This window comes from Pholcus phalangioides, unplaced genomic scaffold (assembly GCF_987345545.1).
Source record: "Pholcus phalangioides strain wild (caught in Gottingen) unplaced genomic scaffold, Ppha-v1.0 ptg000020l_1, whole genome shotgun sequence".
Lineage (NCBI taxonomy): Eukaryota > Metazoa > Arthropoda > Arachnida > Araneae > Pholcidae > Pholcus > Pholcus phalangioides.
In genome coordinates, this window is record NW_028301613.1 from 5,617,099 (window position 1) to 5,631,892 (window position 14,794).

At 43.9% G+C, this 14,794-nt stretch overlaps 1 protein-coding gene and 1 non-coding gene across 2 annotated transcripts in view; both read left to right on the forward strand.

The window, feature by feature from the left end:
- LOC149070835 (BAR/IMD domain-containing adapter protein 2-like) overlaps positions 1-10,188 on the forward strand; it is a 38,143-nt gene extending 27,955 nt beyond the window's left edge. Inside the window, exons 4-14 of the mRNA XM_089248420.1 lie at positions 1,700-1,761; positions 2,074-2,145; positions 3,822-3,941; positions 4,201-4,266; positions 4,361-4,447; positions 5,015-5,131; positions 5,235-5,469; positions 5,926-6,121; positions 6,693-6,761; positions 6,889-7,012; positions 8,163-10,188. Coding sequence (XP_089104546.1) covers positions 1,700-1,761; positions 2,074-2,145; positions 3,822-3,941; positions 4,201-4,266; positions 4,361-4,447; positions 5,015-5,131; positions 5,235-5,469; positions 5,926-6,121; positions 6,693-6,761; positions 6,889-7,012; positions 8,163-8,390 — 1,376 coding nt within the window. The 3' untranslated portion in view covers positions 8,391-10,188. The remainder of the gene's footprint in view (positions 1-1,699; positions 1,762-2,073; positions 2,146-3,821; positions 3,942-4,200; positions 4,267-4,360; positions 4,448-5,014; positions 5,132-5,234; positions 5,470-5,925; positions 6,122-6,692; positions 6,762-6,888; positions 7,013-8,162) is intronic.
- A 4,365-nt stretch (positions 10,189-14,553) lies between these two features.
- LOC149070838 (U4 spliceosomal RNA) lies at positions 14,554-14,694 on the forward strand. Its single transcript, XR_016195010.1, has one exon. It is a non-coding gene; the product is annotated as a U4 spliceosomal RNA (small nuclear RNA).
- Positions 14,695-14,794: the final 100 nt, after the last annotated feature.

Below are 14,794 nucleotides of genomic sequence, written 5' to 3' on the forward strand. Positions count from 1 at the left end.
CCCCCCCCCCAACGCAATCTAACCCATAGGATCCTATGGTTAGATTGACCCGTAACTTCTACCCCTCCCCCCCCCCGGAACATTCCATCGCCCCCACGTTGGGAATCACTGGTTTAAACTATGGTCACAATTTTTTGATAAGAGATCCACACGGATTAGTGGAATGCGGGATTTTTAGCCTATCTATGTTGATTGATCTCTTATCAAAAAAATTGTGACCACAGTTTAAACCAAAGTTTCCCAACCTTTTTTTGTCCCATCGCCCCCTTCTTCAGAAATTTTTTTCTCCCAGCGCCCCCCAACGCAATCTAACCCATAGAATCCAATGCTATACCAGTAGCTTCCACCGCTCCCCCTGGAACATTCCATCGCCCCCAGGGGGCGTTAACGCTCACGTTGGGAATCACTGGTATAAACCATGTCGGTGAATACGGCCCTAAGGGACTCTTACATCGTTTAAGTACTTACATAGTTATTTGATTGATATTGTTGCTATTATTATTATTATTAAGCGAGTAATAAAATTTATACAAATACAAAAATACATCGCCACAACAGGCAAACTGCCCAACGAGGTGGCTGACTTAAGAACATCATCATGGATCCCCGAGCCATTTTTTGGAGGCCCTACCCACTACTGCTACACAACACATGCACCCCGCGCACACCCCCCCAGAACCCCCAACGAATCGGTACATGCGGGAATGTGCGTGTACGTGTAGTGCAACCGGACATAAAGTTTGATTCTGTGTAATGCTTGTTATGTGTAGTGCTGCCATCTGCCACCAGTTTTTCTAACTATGAGTGAAGTGTTATGATTGAATGATTTATCGTTGTAGGACTGTTGCTCTCTGTGGCGAGACTTTTTAACGGGGAGATCGCCTCGCATTTGCGCCTTGAAGTTGGGAACCACAGAAAACCAACTTAAGCCGACCACCACTGTGGGGTTCGAACCCGGATCCGCGCATCGCGAGTGCGTCACTATAACCACTCGACCACCACAGCGGCTATGTGGTGGTCGTGTTATATAATGTACATTATGTGTTATATAATGTATCATTGTTTTATAAAATATATTACATAATATCATTATTATGTATTTAGTAATATCATTTTAATTAAAGTACCATGTATTTGGTGAATGCAGCAACAGAAGTGAAAATGTGTCCGTCTGGGCGAGGATTATAAATCTAAGGCTTATTTTCGGGGTAGGCCTTACATGTTAGGAAAATCCTGGAAAATCATGCCTTTTATGAAAAAATCCTATAGAAGGCTTGTGCCCTTCCCTAAACCAACCAAATTTTTAATTTTTTTTAAAAAATATTCCGTAAAAAAAATTGGCTTGCCGTCTGGCAGTCGAGTGGTTAGAGAACTAGCCGCTGACTGTGCAAAAGGCTATGACTGCGCAGGTCTGGGTTTCAACATTAGGCATCTTAGGCCGGGATTACGCTATAAAATTTTGATTAAAGATCTTCCATAAAACTGGAAAAATTCAACCAATAAGCGCATCGGTTACGTTCGAGCAAATGCAATTGGTCATCTTATTGGTTGAATTTTTCGAGTTTTATCAAAGAGCTTTTACAAAACTTGTATAGTGTAATCGCGGCCTTTGAACAACAGACAAACATTGCTTCAATGTGTGTGTGTGTGTGTGTAATGAGCTTTTTTTTTCTTTACACTTATTTTTTCCCTTTAATAGGCTCAGCCCTACATCATATAGTAGACATAAATAAGGAGATCCTAGCGCAACAGTCAAATATCGTAAGTAAAACACGTAGGTTAATTTTACATACATTTGTGTGCTAGAAAACGTTGTGTATTTACTGGGGCCGTAGCCAGAAATTTCTTTCAGAGGGTGTTTCAAGGAGGGGGGGGGGGGACACAACTTGATAGATCTATGACTTTATCATGTCATTCCATGAAAATACCTGTAATTTTCGCCCCAATTTCGGGAAATCAGTGATCGGTAATTTTAGGTCACTAGTTCTTTTCACCTCTCGCCACGGCCCTCGTATTTACCCATATTGTTACTTATAATAAGATAACACTATACTCATCCCTTTCTTGCTTCAGATGAAGAGTTTGGAGTTCGATTTCTTGGCGCCAATGGAAACAGCAGCGGACAAAGATACGAAACTAGTCGAGGTGAAAAATCTATCTTTCATTTGTTTTTTACGCTATAGCGGAACTTCGCTTTACGAGTGTCACTGACGGGGAAAGGGTCCCAAGGTGATATCTTCAGAAAGTTTTCAAAACGTTACCACTGATTCTACTCATATGAATGTCCGCAAAAATATAAAAAATCCTGCGGAATTATTATGGGTCACAAAAAAAAAAAAAAAGCAAATACGCCAATAAAGGCCAAAAATGAATTTCAAAATCCTGCAACCCTACAGTGACGTCATCCAAACAATTTATTTTCTGTGTTGTACCTGATCCTGGAGAGAGGGAAGAAAGAATAAATACGAAAGACAGGAAAAGATAGTGGGGGAAATAATTTTTTTTTTAATAGATATCGCCAAGAAGAGCGAGAGGCGATGAGTAGCCAACTGTTATCATTTTTAATAATTTTTTGTGGCTTTAATAATTGCATTCCGCCGGAATTATTTGGTTTTTATGTGTTTCTGGGAGAGATGAATTCACTTAATATTTTTCATAATTTTTTTTCACCTTGGTACTCTTTCATTGTAAGACGAGCAAAAATTTCAATTTCCTTTTAGAGGCCTTTATGCGATTTATATGGCTTAGAGGGTGGGTCGCAATGAATTTATTAAAGATAAACTTTGAGTTCATAGCCTTCAAATAACATTGAAATTAACAGAAATTGATTATAATAAAACATATAAAGGTATTTTCTTCCGAAATTTCAGATAAGTTTTGATCATAATTAAAGTTTTGATCGTGGGAGGGGGCACGAGCCCCCCTATGCCCCCTCCCCCTGTTACGTCTCTGATCCCACCAATATGCGTCATGATTCAGAGGGGCAGAGCTGATTACGAAATTTTGCTGACAAGGGGGGGGGGAAAGGGGTCAAAAATGGCTGAACATTTTCTTACGTAATACTTGAACGGCCCCTTTTGTCTAACGAATTGCGAATATATTTCAAAAATTAGAGAAAACGCCATCGTATTCTGTAATTTCGGACGCCTAAAACAGCGTAATTGTATCATTTTCTCCCGTTTTCGCGACGTCTTTTGGATATCAAAAGAGTGTCGTTGTTAATGCAGTTCGGGCGAGTTTTTGGATGCTAAAAAAAGTGTGCCGTCGTTCATCCAGTTTGGCGACTTTTTGAATGCCAAATTCGTGCTGAATTCGCCAAACTGGAAACGTGATATCAATGGAATTTTTTTTTCTCCCAAAGTCTCAAAATAGGCTAACACAGTAGTTCGCAAACCTTTGTCACCCACGGTTCCCTTACCCAATTCAGGGCCGTCTTAAGAGTTGATGATTTTTCTGAGGCCCTACCAGGCAAATTTTCGAAAATCTCAACCAGATCCCATTTTCTCTTGAGGCGTTTTGGGGGCCTGGACGTTTCTATATGCACATAAACCAATGTCTCCTGCTCGCTGCGGCGTCCTTAGGAGTCGCGACGCACACTTTATGGAAACACTGGACTAACGGAATCGACGTTATTGGCTACTTTGGCGTGGCCAAGTTTCTTCTCCTGGTGGTGAGTGGATGCGTTTTTTTTCTCCTTCAAAAGTGCTTTTTCTTCACAAATCGAAACAAACTTTGCGGGCAATAACACTTGAGAAAACGCAATTACGATTTCGCTACTTGTTACATTTTGTCTAATTTTGCTAATGTCTGTGTTTTCATAGAAAGAACAGAAACGGTTCCAACAAATGCATCGCCGTCAGAAAGAAGCTTTCGAAAAATGCATCTCGACGCTCAAGAAATCCAGGCGCAAGAAATCGATCAACACAGAGAAGCAACTGGCGGTGAGTTTACACACGACGACGTGGAATTATCAGTAGCAGGGCTGCAACTGGGGGGGGGGGGGAGCAGGCGGTTCTGGTGCCCCGGGCGCTGAACCAGAAGGGGGCTCTGAATTCACCCTTTAACTGTTTCTTCTGCATTACAAGGGGTGCCAAAATACCGGATGGCAAAGTATGTAGTTTCGGCCCTGATCAGTAGTACCTGTATATACAGTTGTGTCAGCCATGTTTTATAGTTTATTCTTTTTCTTTCATTTTCCAGCAAATGAAACTTCTGGAAAGTTCTAAAACCAGGCTCGAAGAGTTCTGCGATCAAAGTCTTCAGGAGGTGAATACGAGTTACACATTCATGTTTCCTCTTTCTATAAAGGCGTTTGACGACCTGTACATTGCTCTCATGTGTGTTTATATCATTATCCTAGGCCATCGTCCAAGAAAGAGTCCTTTACGGCACGGTGCTCGAGAGGCAATGCGCATTGAATAAGCAATGGCTCATCTACCACAACAAGGTAAGCTCCTCATAATCATCCACCCCCTGTTCAAGGTAAGACGATTCCTGGCTATCCGGAGTGCCGCTGTGGTGACAGTGGTGCCGGAGTGCCAGTGGTCATAGCGAACCTCACCACTGTGGTGGTCGGCTGAAGTTGGTGTCCTGCGGTTCCCAACTTCGAGGCGCAAATGCGAGCCGATCTCCCCATTAAAAGTCGTCACAGAGAGAACAACAGGTCTACACAACGATAAATCATTCAGTCATTACACTTCACTCATAGTTAGAAAAACTGGTGGCAGATGGCAGCACTACACATAGCAAGCATTACACAGAAACAAACTTCACACGCCGGGTTTCACTCTACACGTACTCGCACATTCCACCATGTACCAATTCGTTAGAGGTTCCGCAGAGGAATATGGACGAGGTACATGTCTGGTTTAGTAGTAGTAGGGGTTATCCGGAGTGAGCTCCTCCCCTCATGCCTAGAACGTTCTTGTTCTTCCCATAAGTTTCATAATTATAAAATCGTTGGATACTGTCATTACTGTGTACTGATCTGATTTCTTCTTCTTTGCTTTGGAAGGGCTGTGAACTTCTTCAGGACAACATCCTCCACTGGGAGAACCTCTCGAAGACCAGCAGCGTCTTGCCAGACAACTGTTTCCCACTGTTGCCGAAACCGGCCTCCAATAACAACCAGGTACAGAATTACGAACGTGAACCGGTGTCCGTCATTTTGTCTTAAATCAGTCTCTAGTTTTTGAGATGTTTGTTTTGTATGTGATCGCAGTCTTTGTTTCCAGTTGAGCCTGAGCACCATCGAGAGTTTGTACAGGATCGACTCGCCGGTCGACACGCTGGTTCTCCGGAACACCGGTAGGAGTCACGTGGCAGCCATGAGAGACTCGATGATATCGGCGGCACCAAGGCTCGAATCGTCGGACGCCGAAGAGATCTACGTCAGCTCTTTGCTCAGGGCCAAATCTGAACATAACTTGTCCACCATGATGCCATCTTCCCTGCCGGCAACGGCCCCTGGTGAGTTTGAAAAATTGATAGTTTTTTTTCATTTCGATAAAAGTAAACCATTATTAAAACGAGTATCCCAGAAATAGAGTGACCATACATCCCGTATTCCCCGGGACAGTCCCGGTATTTTCTGTTTTTTTTAGCCGTCCCGACTTTTTGGCAAAAATGTCCCGATTTTTCCGGGACGAAAAATGGCGTAAAATCTGCTTACGTAAGGCATTGTGCAAGTACAGTCACACCTCGTTAGTGCGTCTCCCGGTTAACACGTCACTCCGCTTACCGAGTCACTTTTTGGAAGTCCTAATTGTCATCGGGTAGGAATTGGCACGGCTATGGCTTACTCCGCTTACTAAGTCATATTTTTGCTCTCCAAAGAGTGACTCATTAACGAGGTTTGACTGTACAACACAAAAGCTATTGTTTATTTATTCATTCATTCGTTTTTTTGTGTGTGTGTGTTCGCAGCCACTCCGCCACCTCGTTTCAGCAGGATCTTCGAGTACAACGGCGAGGAAGCGACGAAGAACTACGTGCGGGCCCTTTACCCTTACGTGCCAACCGGCAACTACCAGATGAGCCTGGAAGAGGGCGACGTCATCGAGTTCGTCGGTGAAGAGAACGCCACTGGCTGGCAGTTCGGTGACAACCTGAAGACTAAAAAGCGAGTTTCTCTTTTCCTTTGTCTCTATATCAGTGACTCCCTAGCGTGGGCGTTAACGCCCCGTCGGGGGCGGTGGTAGAAGCTACGGGTATAGCATAGGATTCTATGCATTAGATTGCGTTGGGGGGGGGGGGGCGCTAGGAGAAAAAAAAAATTCTGAAGAAGGAGGCGATGGGACAAAAAAGGTTTTGAAACTATGGTCTATATCAGTGTTTCTCAACCGCCAGGCCGCGGCCCAGTACCGGGCCCTGACCTCATTTCAAACTGGGCCGCGAGTGATCAGCGTTTCATTTTTCCTTATTAATTTTCCGTTTGACTGGGCCTTCGGCTCACAATAATGAATGAAACCGGGCCCCGCGGGCACGAAAAGGTTGAGAACCACTGGTCTATATCATGGCATCTATTTTCAAGAGTTTGCCGGGGGAGGCCCGGGTCCACCCCCGAGGGCCGAAATGCTTACGTTGCTATCCAGCAACAGAGGCTGGCTGGGCGTCACGTGGTTTCCTCTAGTCTTACTGTCAGAGCCTTGCCTTTCGAAAACGATCTTAATTTAGTTCGTTTTTTTTTCCAGGTCAGGTTGGTTCCCGTTGTCTTACACAGAACGATTGACTAATGGCCAAAGTTCACCGGAACCGATAAGGTAGGTATCTCTTATTAAGCACTTCCCAATTAATATACTCGAGTTTCCGATCAATTTCTGTAGTTCGATGATTGCTGACTCAACCGTCACACGTTAACTGTCATTGTCCTCGCGATTCTTCCGACAGGAACGGCGGCACGATGGGCAGGAGCAATAACAATTTGACGTCGAAGAGGAGACCGCTCCCACCTCCGCCAACCAACGAGAGGTCGAGTACATTGTCGAGGGCTAGTCCGATCCAAAAGTATCAGGTGAGTTGGAAAAAATAATGTTGTGTGTGTGTGTGTGTGAAACATTCCAGGGGTCGCATATTAATTAATCTTACATTGAGGAAATTAGGATCTCGTGATTGGTTGCGAGTGACGAAGTATGACACATACGTCGCCATTGGCGGAGTTCTTGTCGAAGTTCAAGACGAAGGCAGCAAATTTTTTTCCCCTTTTGCTATTATTATGAAATATAAAATAGGAAAAACGTAGAAGAAAGTATCTGCCACAACTGGAGACAGTGAAATTAACAGTAAGCAATAAATCGCCATTCTGCTTTCACGAAGTACTCCGTCGAAAGCGACGTAATGCTTCTGTCGTCACTCATTGCGACCAATCACGGGGGGATCTAAACTTCTGCCATACTCGTATTAATGTAAGGATTGTTGATATGATTCTCGGCCCGGTCTGCTTAACAACTCCTACCGGAAACATGACATCTTGTGGACAGTGATGACACCCCCAATGCGAGCCTCTACTTCCTTCTTTAAAAGATAATAATCAAAAAATACATTCATCGACTCTGGCTAGTTTCTAACTTCCAATACGGAAGATAGATGGCTGTGTCCTCCGAATCTATAACATACGATTAATACTACACAGGACTTATAGTTCGGCTGACCATATTTCCTCGAGAGAATTACGGGAAATTGGGATTCCGAATACGGGAAAATGCGAGACAGCCAATTATCGCCAAAAACAACGCCAAAAGTGTACAAAGTTGCCAAATATTGCTGAAATTACGAAAAATCGCAATGGCGGGAAACGAAGCGTTACTGCGAATTGCAGTGGATTAAAAATGAATTCCACGAAATAAAACGTTCAACAAGACAAATGTGGGAGAGATTAATGTTCTTATTTATAGTTGTAATTATCATAATATAATTTATGAGATGAAAAATAATTTCATTCTTTGACTTCAATAAAGAATAAAAATTCAAGTACGCTTCGTGTAAAAAACGTGAAAAACTGGGACACTTTTTGCCAAAAAGTCGGGACGGCCAGAGAAACAAAAAATACCGGGACTGTCCTGGGAAATACGGGTCGTATGGTCACCCTTCTCATAGTACGTGCCAACGACCAACGAAAATTCTCAGACACTTTTTTCACCATCCCTTGCTAATTCCCATTCCAGGCAGACGTCATCGAATACGGAACGTTGAAAAGAGGGACGCAGAGGAAGATGCTTCCAGTACCTTCGCCGGTCACTCTGGTGGACGAGAGGAACGGCAAAGTGCCGCAGCTGACGTCATCCCTGCACCGGAGGCAAACAACTCCGGGTTCCAGTGCCTACGACGTCCTCAGGTCCAGGGCGGACACTGCCCAGTTCTTCTCCGGAAACTTGCAGTCCATGCACCTGTGAGGTTCTTCTTTTCTTCTCACCCGCACAAAATAAAGTCTTCTACAGTATTTCTTTTCCAGTGTTATTCTGTGAGGCCAGTATATCTGGCACGCGGGTGTGTGTGTGCGCGCGTGTACGTGTGCTTGGACCTACGAAGGTTTCTTTTTTATACCGCTTACAATGGCGGGAAATTGGCGCGCCGACCGTATCAGAGAGTTTCGTCGAGAAGTTCAAGTCTTGAAACTAAAAAAAAAAATGGTTTTTCACGGCGGATGTCTTTGTCCAAGGACAATCATTTATCGTATGGCGTAAAATATCTTATGGTTTGCTAGTCATCTTTCCTCCATTGAAATTTCAGTCATGATCGACGATCACCCTTCCAAATACTGGCGAGAAGAGACTTAGTTGACGTTGCAATAATGAAATAGAACCGCCTTATATATTTTGTAACATAACGGAGAAGTATTTTCGGATGTATATGGAATAAAAATTACATTGCTTTGGAATCGATATTCATGTGCCATTTTGTTCGTCATGATGATCCTCCGTTTGGACGAAACCACAGTGTCGTCTGCTTCCCGTCGTCTACTATGAAACCGTATTTCATTTTGAAGGTAACCGATGAACTAGAGGCTGAAACAGTAATTCATTATGAGAAACTCCAGTGTTATTTGCTAAAATAAAGGTACAGCGAAACCTCCCGATAACGGACACCCTTGGGACCACTAACGGGGGTTTACCCGTTAATAGATTTTATATAAAATACATTGAAGCACCTTTTGACGTTATTAAGTTTCCGTTAACGACAGGTATCCGCTAACTGGAAATGTCGGCCATAGGATGTGTCCACTAACGGGGAATATCCGTTGTAGGAGACCCCATTGTAGTTCGTTATAAGAAACCACAGTGTTGTCTGCTATAAAAAAAGTACAGTGAAACCTCTCAATAACGGATACCCTTGGGACCGAAATGTTTTCCCGCTAACCGGGAGTGTTCGTCAATGGATTGTAAAACAAATTGAAGCCCCTTGACTATTCAAAAAGGTGTCCGCTAATTGGAAGCGTCTCTTATAGGAGATGTCCGCTTACGGGGAGCATCTGTTATAGGAGGTTCCATTGTAATTCGTTATAGGAAGCCATTTGTAGTCTGCTGTGAAACCATAATGTTTTTAGGGGAGTAATAGATGTGTTTTTTGTGTGTCTGCTGTGAAACAATAATTCGTTATGGGAAACCACAGTGTTGTCCGCTGTGAAACAATAATTCGTTATGGGAAACCACAGTGTTGTCCGCTGTGAAACAATAATTCGTTATGGGAAACCACAGTGTTGTCTGCAATGAAGCAATAATTCGCTATGGGAAACCACAGTGTCGTCTGCTATAAAACCGGGATTTGTTTTAGGGGGTAACAGATGTGTCGTCTGCTGTGGAACAGTAATCCGTTTTGTACTTGGACGGTAATGAAAGTGTCGTCTGCTGTGGAACAGTAATCCGTTTTGTACTTGGACGGTAATGAAAGTGTCGTCTGCTGTGGAACAGTAATCCGTTTTGTACATGGACGGTAGTGAAAGTGTCGTCTGCTGTGGAACAGTAATCCGTTTTGTACTTGGACGATAATGAAAGTGTTGTCTGCTGTGAAACCGGTACGTGGTCTGCCATCGAAATCAACCGGAAAAAAAGGTTAATGTAGTTTCATAACGAGCACGTGTGCCGTCCTACTATATAGTGTTATATCTCTTGTTATGGATATAAATTCATTGTGTTGTGAGTACATGATTTTTCTAATGTAAACGAGATGTTTTTGAAATAAAAATAACAGAATTATATTTTTTCTGTGGGTTTTTTCCTTCTTCGTTGTTACAATACAGTAAACCCCCCCCCCCTTCTATTGTGAAGACGCCGGTGGGGAAGAAAAAAATAGATTCGTCCTTAAAAAGGGATTTTATTGTGGGGGGGGGGGGGGGCTTTGTTTCATTTCATCGAAACAGAGGAGTGGCTGTTAAGAGGGAGTTCCACTGTATAACACATAAAAAATGATTGCCTTCATAATTCTTCATGATTCTGGTTGGTTGTTCAACAGGTAGCTAGTAATAAACAAGTATAGAAAGTTGTATAAAATCAAATCGCAAAAAGGCCTCAATCAGAAGTTTGATCGATCAAGGGTTGATTGATTGTATGACAGAAGGGAGGAGCACCCCCCCCCCCCCATTCCGCTCAGACAGTTCAAACCACCCAGTTTGAGTTACTCTTGAGCACTGTTGAAGATCTTGACAATTTCTTCGGGATTCACGGAGGCGCAGGCATTGGGAAGGAAGTCTGGTCCCGTATATACGGGACTCGAGCACCCACGCAAGGGAGGGAGGGTGCATTACCTTGTTTTTTTTTCCAGAAATTACTGGGGAGAGGGGAAGCTCAAATGGCCTCAGCTCCTTGGTTCCGGTGCTCGTGGGGCTTCATTAGAATACGGATTCATCCTGATCCTCACTTGCAAACATGGATTTACCGCCACAGCGTTTCTAACAATCAATAAAAAAGGCAATATACGACGTATTTTTGGTTACCCAATGAATTAACACCATCTGTAGCAGAAAAACTCCGCACGGAGCTCGTGACGTCACCGAAGAAAGTCATCTCACTTTCATTGGGTATAGCATTGGGTATAGCAGGCCGATGCCCCATGTGTGCGCCATCTTTACCCTTTTTTTCTAGTGTATCTAATGAGTATAAGTGAGACAACTGAAGGATAAGCGTTTTAACGAATACCGTTTTATAGCGGAAATCTCGTTTTAACGAACACTTTTTTCCAATCCCCCGCAGATAGATTTACATAGGAGCAAAGCAAAAAAAAGCTAGAATTCCTCCTTTATAACGAAATTTCGTTTCAACGAAGTGATTTCTCCGGTTCTTTTGGAGTTCGTTATAACGAGATTCGACTGTATTTCACTCTGTTGTAAACGTGTTGTTTATCGATCTACACTCGAACGAAGAAATTTATCTGCATCTAAATGTTATGTTAAAATGACCGTTTTGAAGAGAAGTGTTTTTGTTTACGGAAAATTCACCGACAACAATTCACCGCCATGTAATTCACTTCCGGAAAATTCACCGCCAGGAAAATTCCCCTCCGGAAAATTCACCACCAGAAAATTCACCGTCAGAAAATTCACCGCCATGCAATTCACCACCAGGAAAATTCACCGCCAGGAAAATTCACCTCCGGAAAATTCACCGCCGGAAAATTCGCCGCTAGGAAAATTCACCGACAACAGTTCGATGCGAGTCAGAAAGCGAGGGAGTGAGCGATTGAGTTACCGAGTCAGTGAGTGACGGATTGAGCGAGTGAGTGATTGAGTGAGGGAGTGAATCAATCATTTGTATGACACTACTAGGTTAAAACTAACTAATTCACTCACTCCCTCACTCACTTATTCACTAGGTCAGTCACTTAATCACTCACTCACTCACTAGGTCACTCTCACATCATAGGCGGAGATAAACTTGGAGGTCTGGGGGGGGGGGGGCACGGTCATTATTTCTGGGGGGGGCCCCCACGATGATGATGATGATGATGATGTCAATTCATATATGCATATATACATTAGATCAGTCAACTTCACCTTTGACGCTGGGGAGGGGGAACAATGCCCCCACGCCCCCCCCCGTATCTCCGCCCATGTCTCACATACTCACTAGGTCAGTCACATACTCACTAAGTCACTTACTCAGTCACTCACATACTCATTAGGTCACTCAGTCACTCCTCTCTCACTGACTCAGTAATTCAAAATCGCTCACTCCCACGCTAACTGACTCGCATTGAATTGTTGTCGGTGAATTGTTAGTCGGTGAATTTACCGGCGATGAATTGTTGTCGGTGAATTACTGGCAGTGACACGAAGTGATTTTACATAAACGGTCATTAACCGGGAAAAGACCCGTCTGGGGCAGACTCGGCGTCGAATCAGCACCTGCTAGAGACAGAAGGCCACAGCACTCTGCTTGTGACGTCAGTAAGTAGTCCATTTTTCCCTCAGAAATATTCAGGGAAAAAAAATAAATAAATTCCCTGCCAGTATCATCGTTGTGAGGAAAAGAAATGATCGGGCGCAGAATTGGCGATCTCTATGCCCCCGCCCCCCATCCGATCACTACGCGGCATTTCTGAGCCAACCAGCAAAATTCTACGCCAAAATAAGAAGAAACGAAAATAGGATGCCGTGTTTCAAAATGCGGCAAACTTGCTCGTTTGTCTGCAGGACGGACCCCGCATGTCATTGCGGGACTTATCAAAGGCACTCGAGCTTGCTATTTAGATACTTCCCCCCCGATCATCGCCGAGGTTTATCGAATTTAAGTCGAATAAATGGCAAAATCTGTCAACTTGTCAGTAAAATGGCGATAAAATAACCGCAATGCCAGCTGGACGACCAGTTGCCGAACAACAAGCAACGATTTCCGTAGCTCAACGGGTATAACTAAGGATAAAACAATCTCCCAACAAGAAATACCAGCAAATGAAGGGCTGTGCCACAAACCCCTGATCCTGAAGAAGTCAACTCTGTCAGCTCAATCCTGTTGGGGGAGGGGCGGGGGTGACATGCCCCCCCCCTAACCGTGACGAATATTTATTTCGTGAAATACATTTTCATCCACAGATTTTCCTCAGTCCTCTGCGTGCCCCCCCCCCCCCCACATTCTGGAGTAGGGCCCATATTCTGGGATCTGTAACGGGCCCTCCGACCAGACTTTATGGTGGATTTATAGCGTGAAAAACAATAAAAATAATGAAAATCATCCCGGGCCGCAGGGCTGGAGCCTTGCCAGCCCGCCCACCCCTTGTGGGGGGGCTATGGTCCTCTGTTTCCCCTCTCTTATGCAATTTTAGCGATAATCAGCAAATTTGTCGTAAATTGCAATTTTAGGCTGCAATTAGCGATATTCCATAATTTAGTAGTATTGCCATTTATCGTACCTTCGTCGATGAGGAATGGTTACCCTAAGTATAAAAGTTTTTTGAACCCGTGAAAAGGGCATTATTACTAATAGACAATTAATTGCAATAATTGCACAATTATAGAAAAGCGGGGCTGGATCTTGAATCCTGCGGACTACGTGGCTGCAGAAGGCTCCACTGAAGGGGGTGGGGGATTTGTTATCCGAGGATGTGACGTCACTCTCCGCAAGGGCCGCAACTAGATGCTTCGTCAGCCGCGGCAAGCACGTATTTTGGCGCCCCCTCATAATGTCGAAGGAGAGGTTAAAGAGTGAAATTTTCGCCCCCCCCTCTAATCCTATGCCCGGGGCACCAGACCCGCCTTCACCCCACTAGTAGCGGCCAGGGCCGTCTTTAGAGGGTCATGGGCCCACGGGCCAAGTAATTTTTCTGAGATCCCACCTGGCTAATTCTCGAAAATTTTAACTGGGTCTCATTTTTGTGAGGCCCGCATTCTCTTGAGGCCCCCGGGCCGTGCCCGGGTGGGCCCATGCGTTAAGACGGCTCTGGTAGCGGGCCTGCTCTCCGCTATCCATACAAAGGTTTTTTAACAGCTGGCTGATGCGAAGAAATATTGAGAGCAAATGTACGGTCCCGTTCAGTGCATATGAACTCCAAGGAAAGATTGAGATATTCGTTGCCTCTGTAGTCTAGGACGTTCGGAAGAGGGTTCGATTCTCCCGCAGGGGAAGTGGGGGGGGGGGGGTCCCTTACATTTGAAAAATAACCAGACCAGACTAATGACGCTTTTGCCGGTTCTTGGCTATGCTATCACTCAGCTTGAGAAGTGGCCCAAGAATAAATGCCCGGTACCAGAACGAGAATTAGAATTTTATTGGTAACGCCTGGAACCCTAAAGCGGGCCATCATGGCATACGAACCAATTCATTAGTTTCTCAAAGGCGGTTTGATCGTCTACTTCTTTATGTAAGAAATAGATGGCGCTTCATGTATTTTGAAGCAGCTGCAGACGTGCCATCTAGTGACATAAATTTCATGCAACATAGAAGTGAATGGAAATTTAACAAAACAAACATGTGGAAAAGTCTATGAATACAAATACCAATATGCAATTGATAAATTGAAAAGTAATAATAAATGTCATTAATTCATTTGTAATGTCATACACTTTTTAATAGTTAATATGATATAAAAGTAAAAGTATTTGTATATTTTGAAAATTCCTTAATCGTCAGCTTTGCGCAGAGGCAGTGTCATAGCCAATGAGGTCCTACCGAGGCGTGACTATTGCTAGTTGAAAACTTTTCCCAATACCCCGCCTTGACGACGTGAAATATCGTCGGCAACGGCAATTTTTGGGAACCCCTTCGGGGGTTTATATTATTCAAGTAGACTCGTATCTCGAAGTGTTGGGGTGGTTTCAGGTGAAGGGAAAACTAGGGTATATTAGCTGCGCGTCGTTCAGAAATTTCAC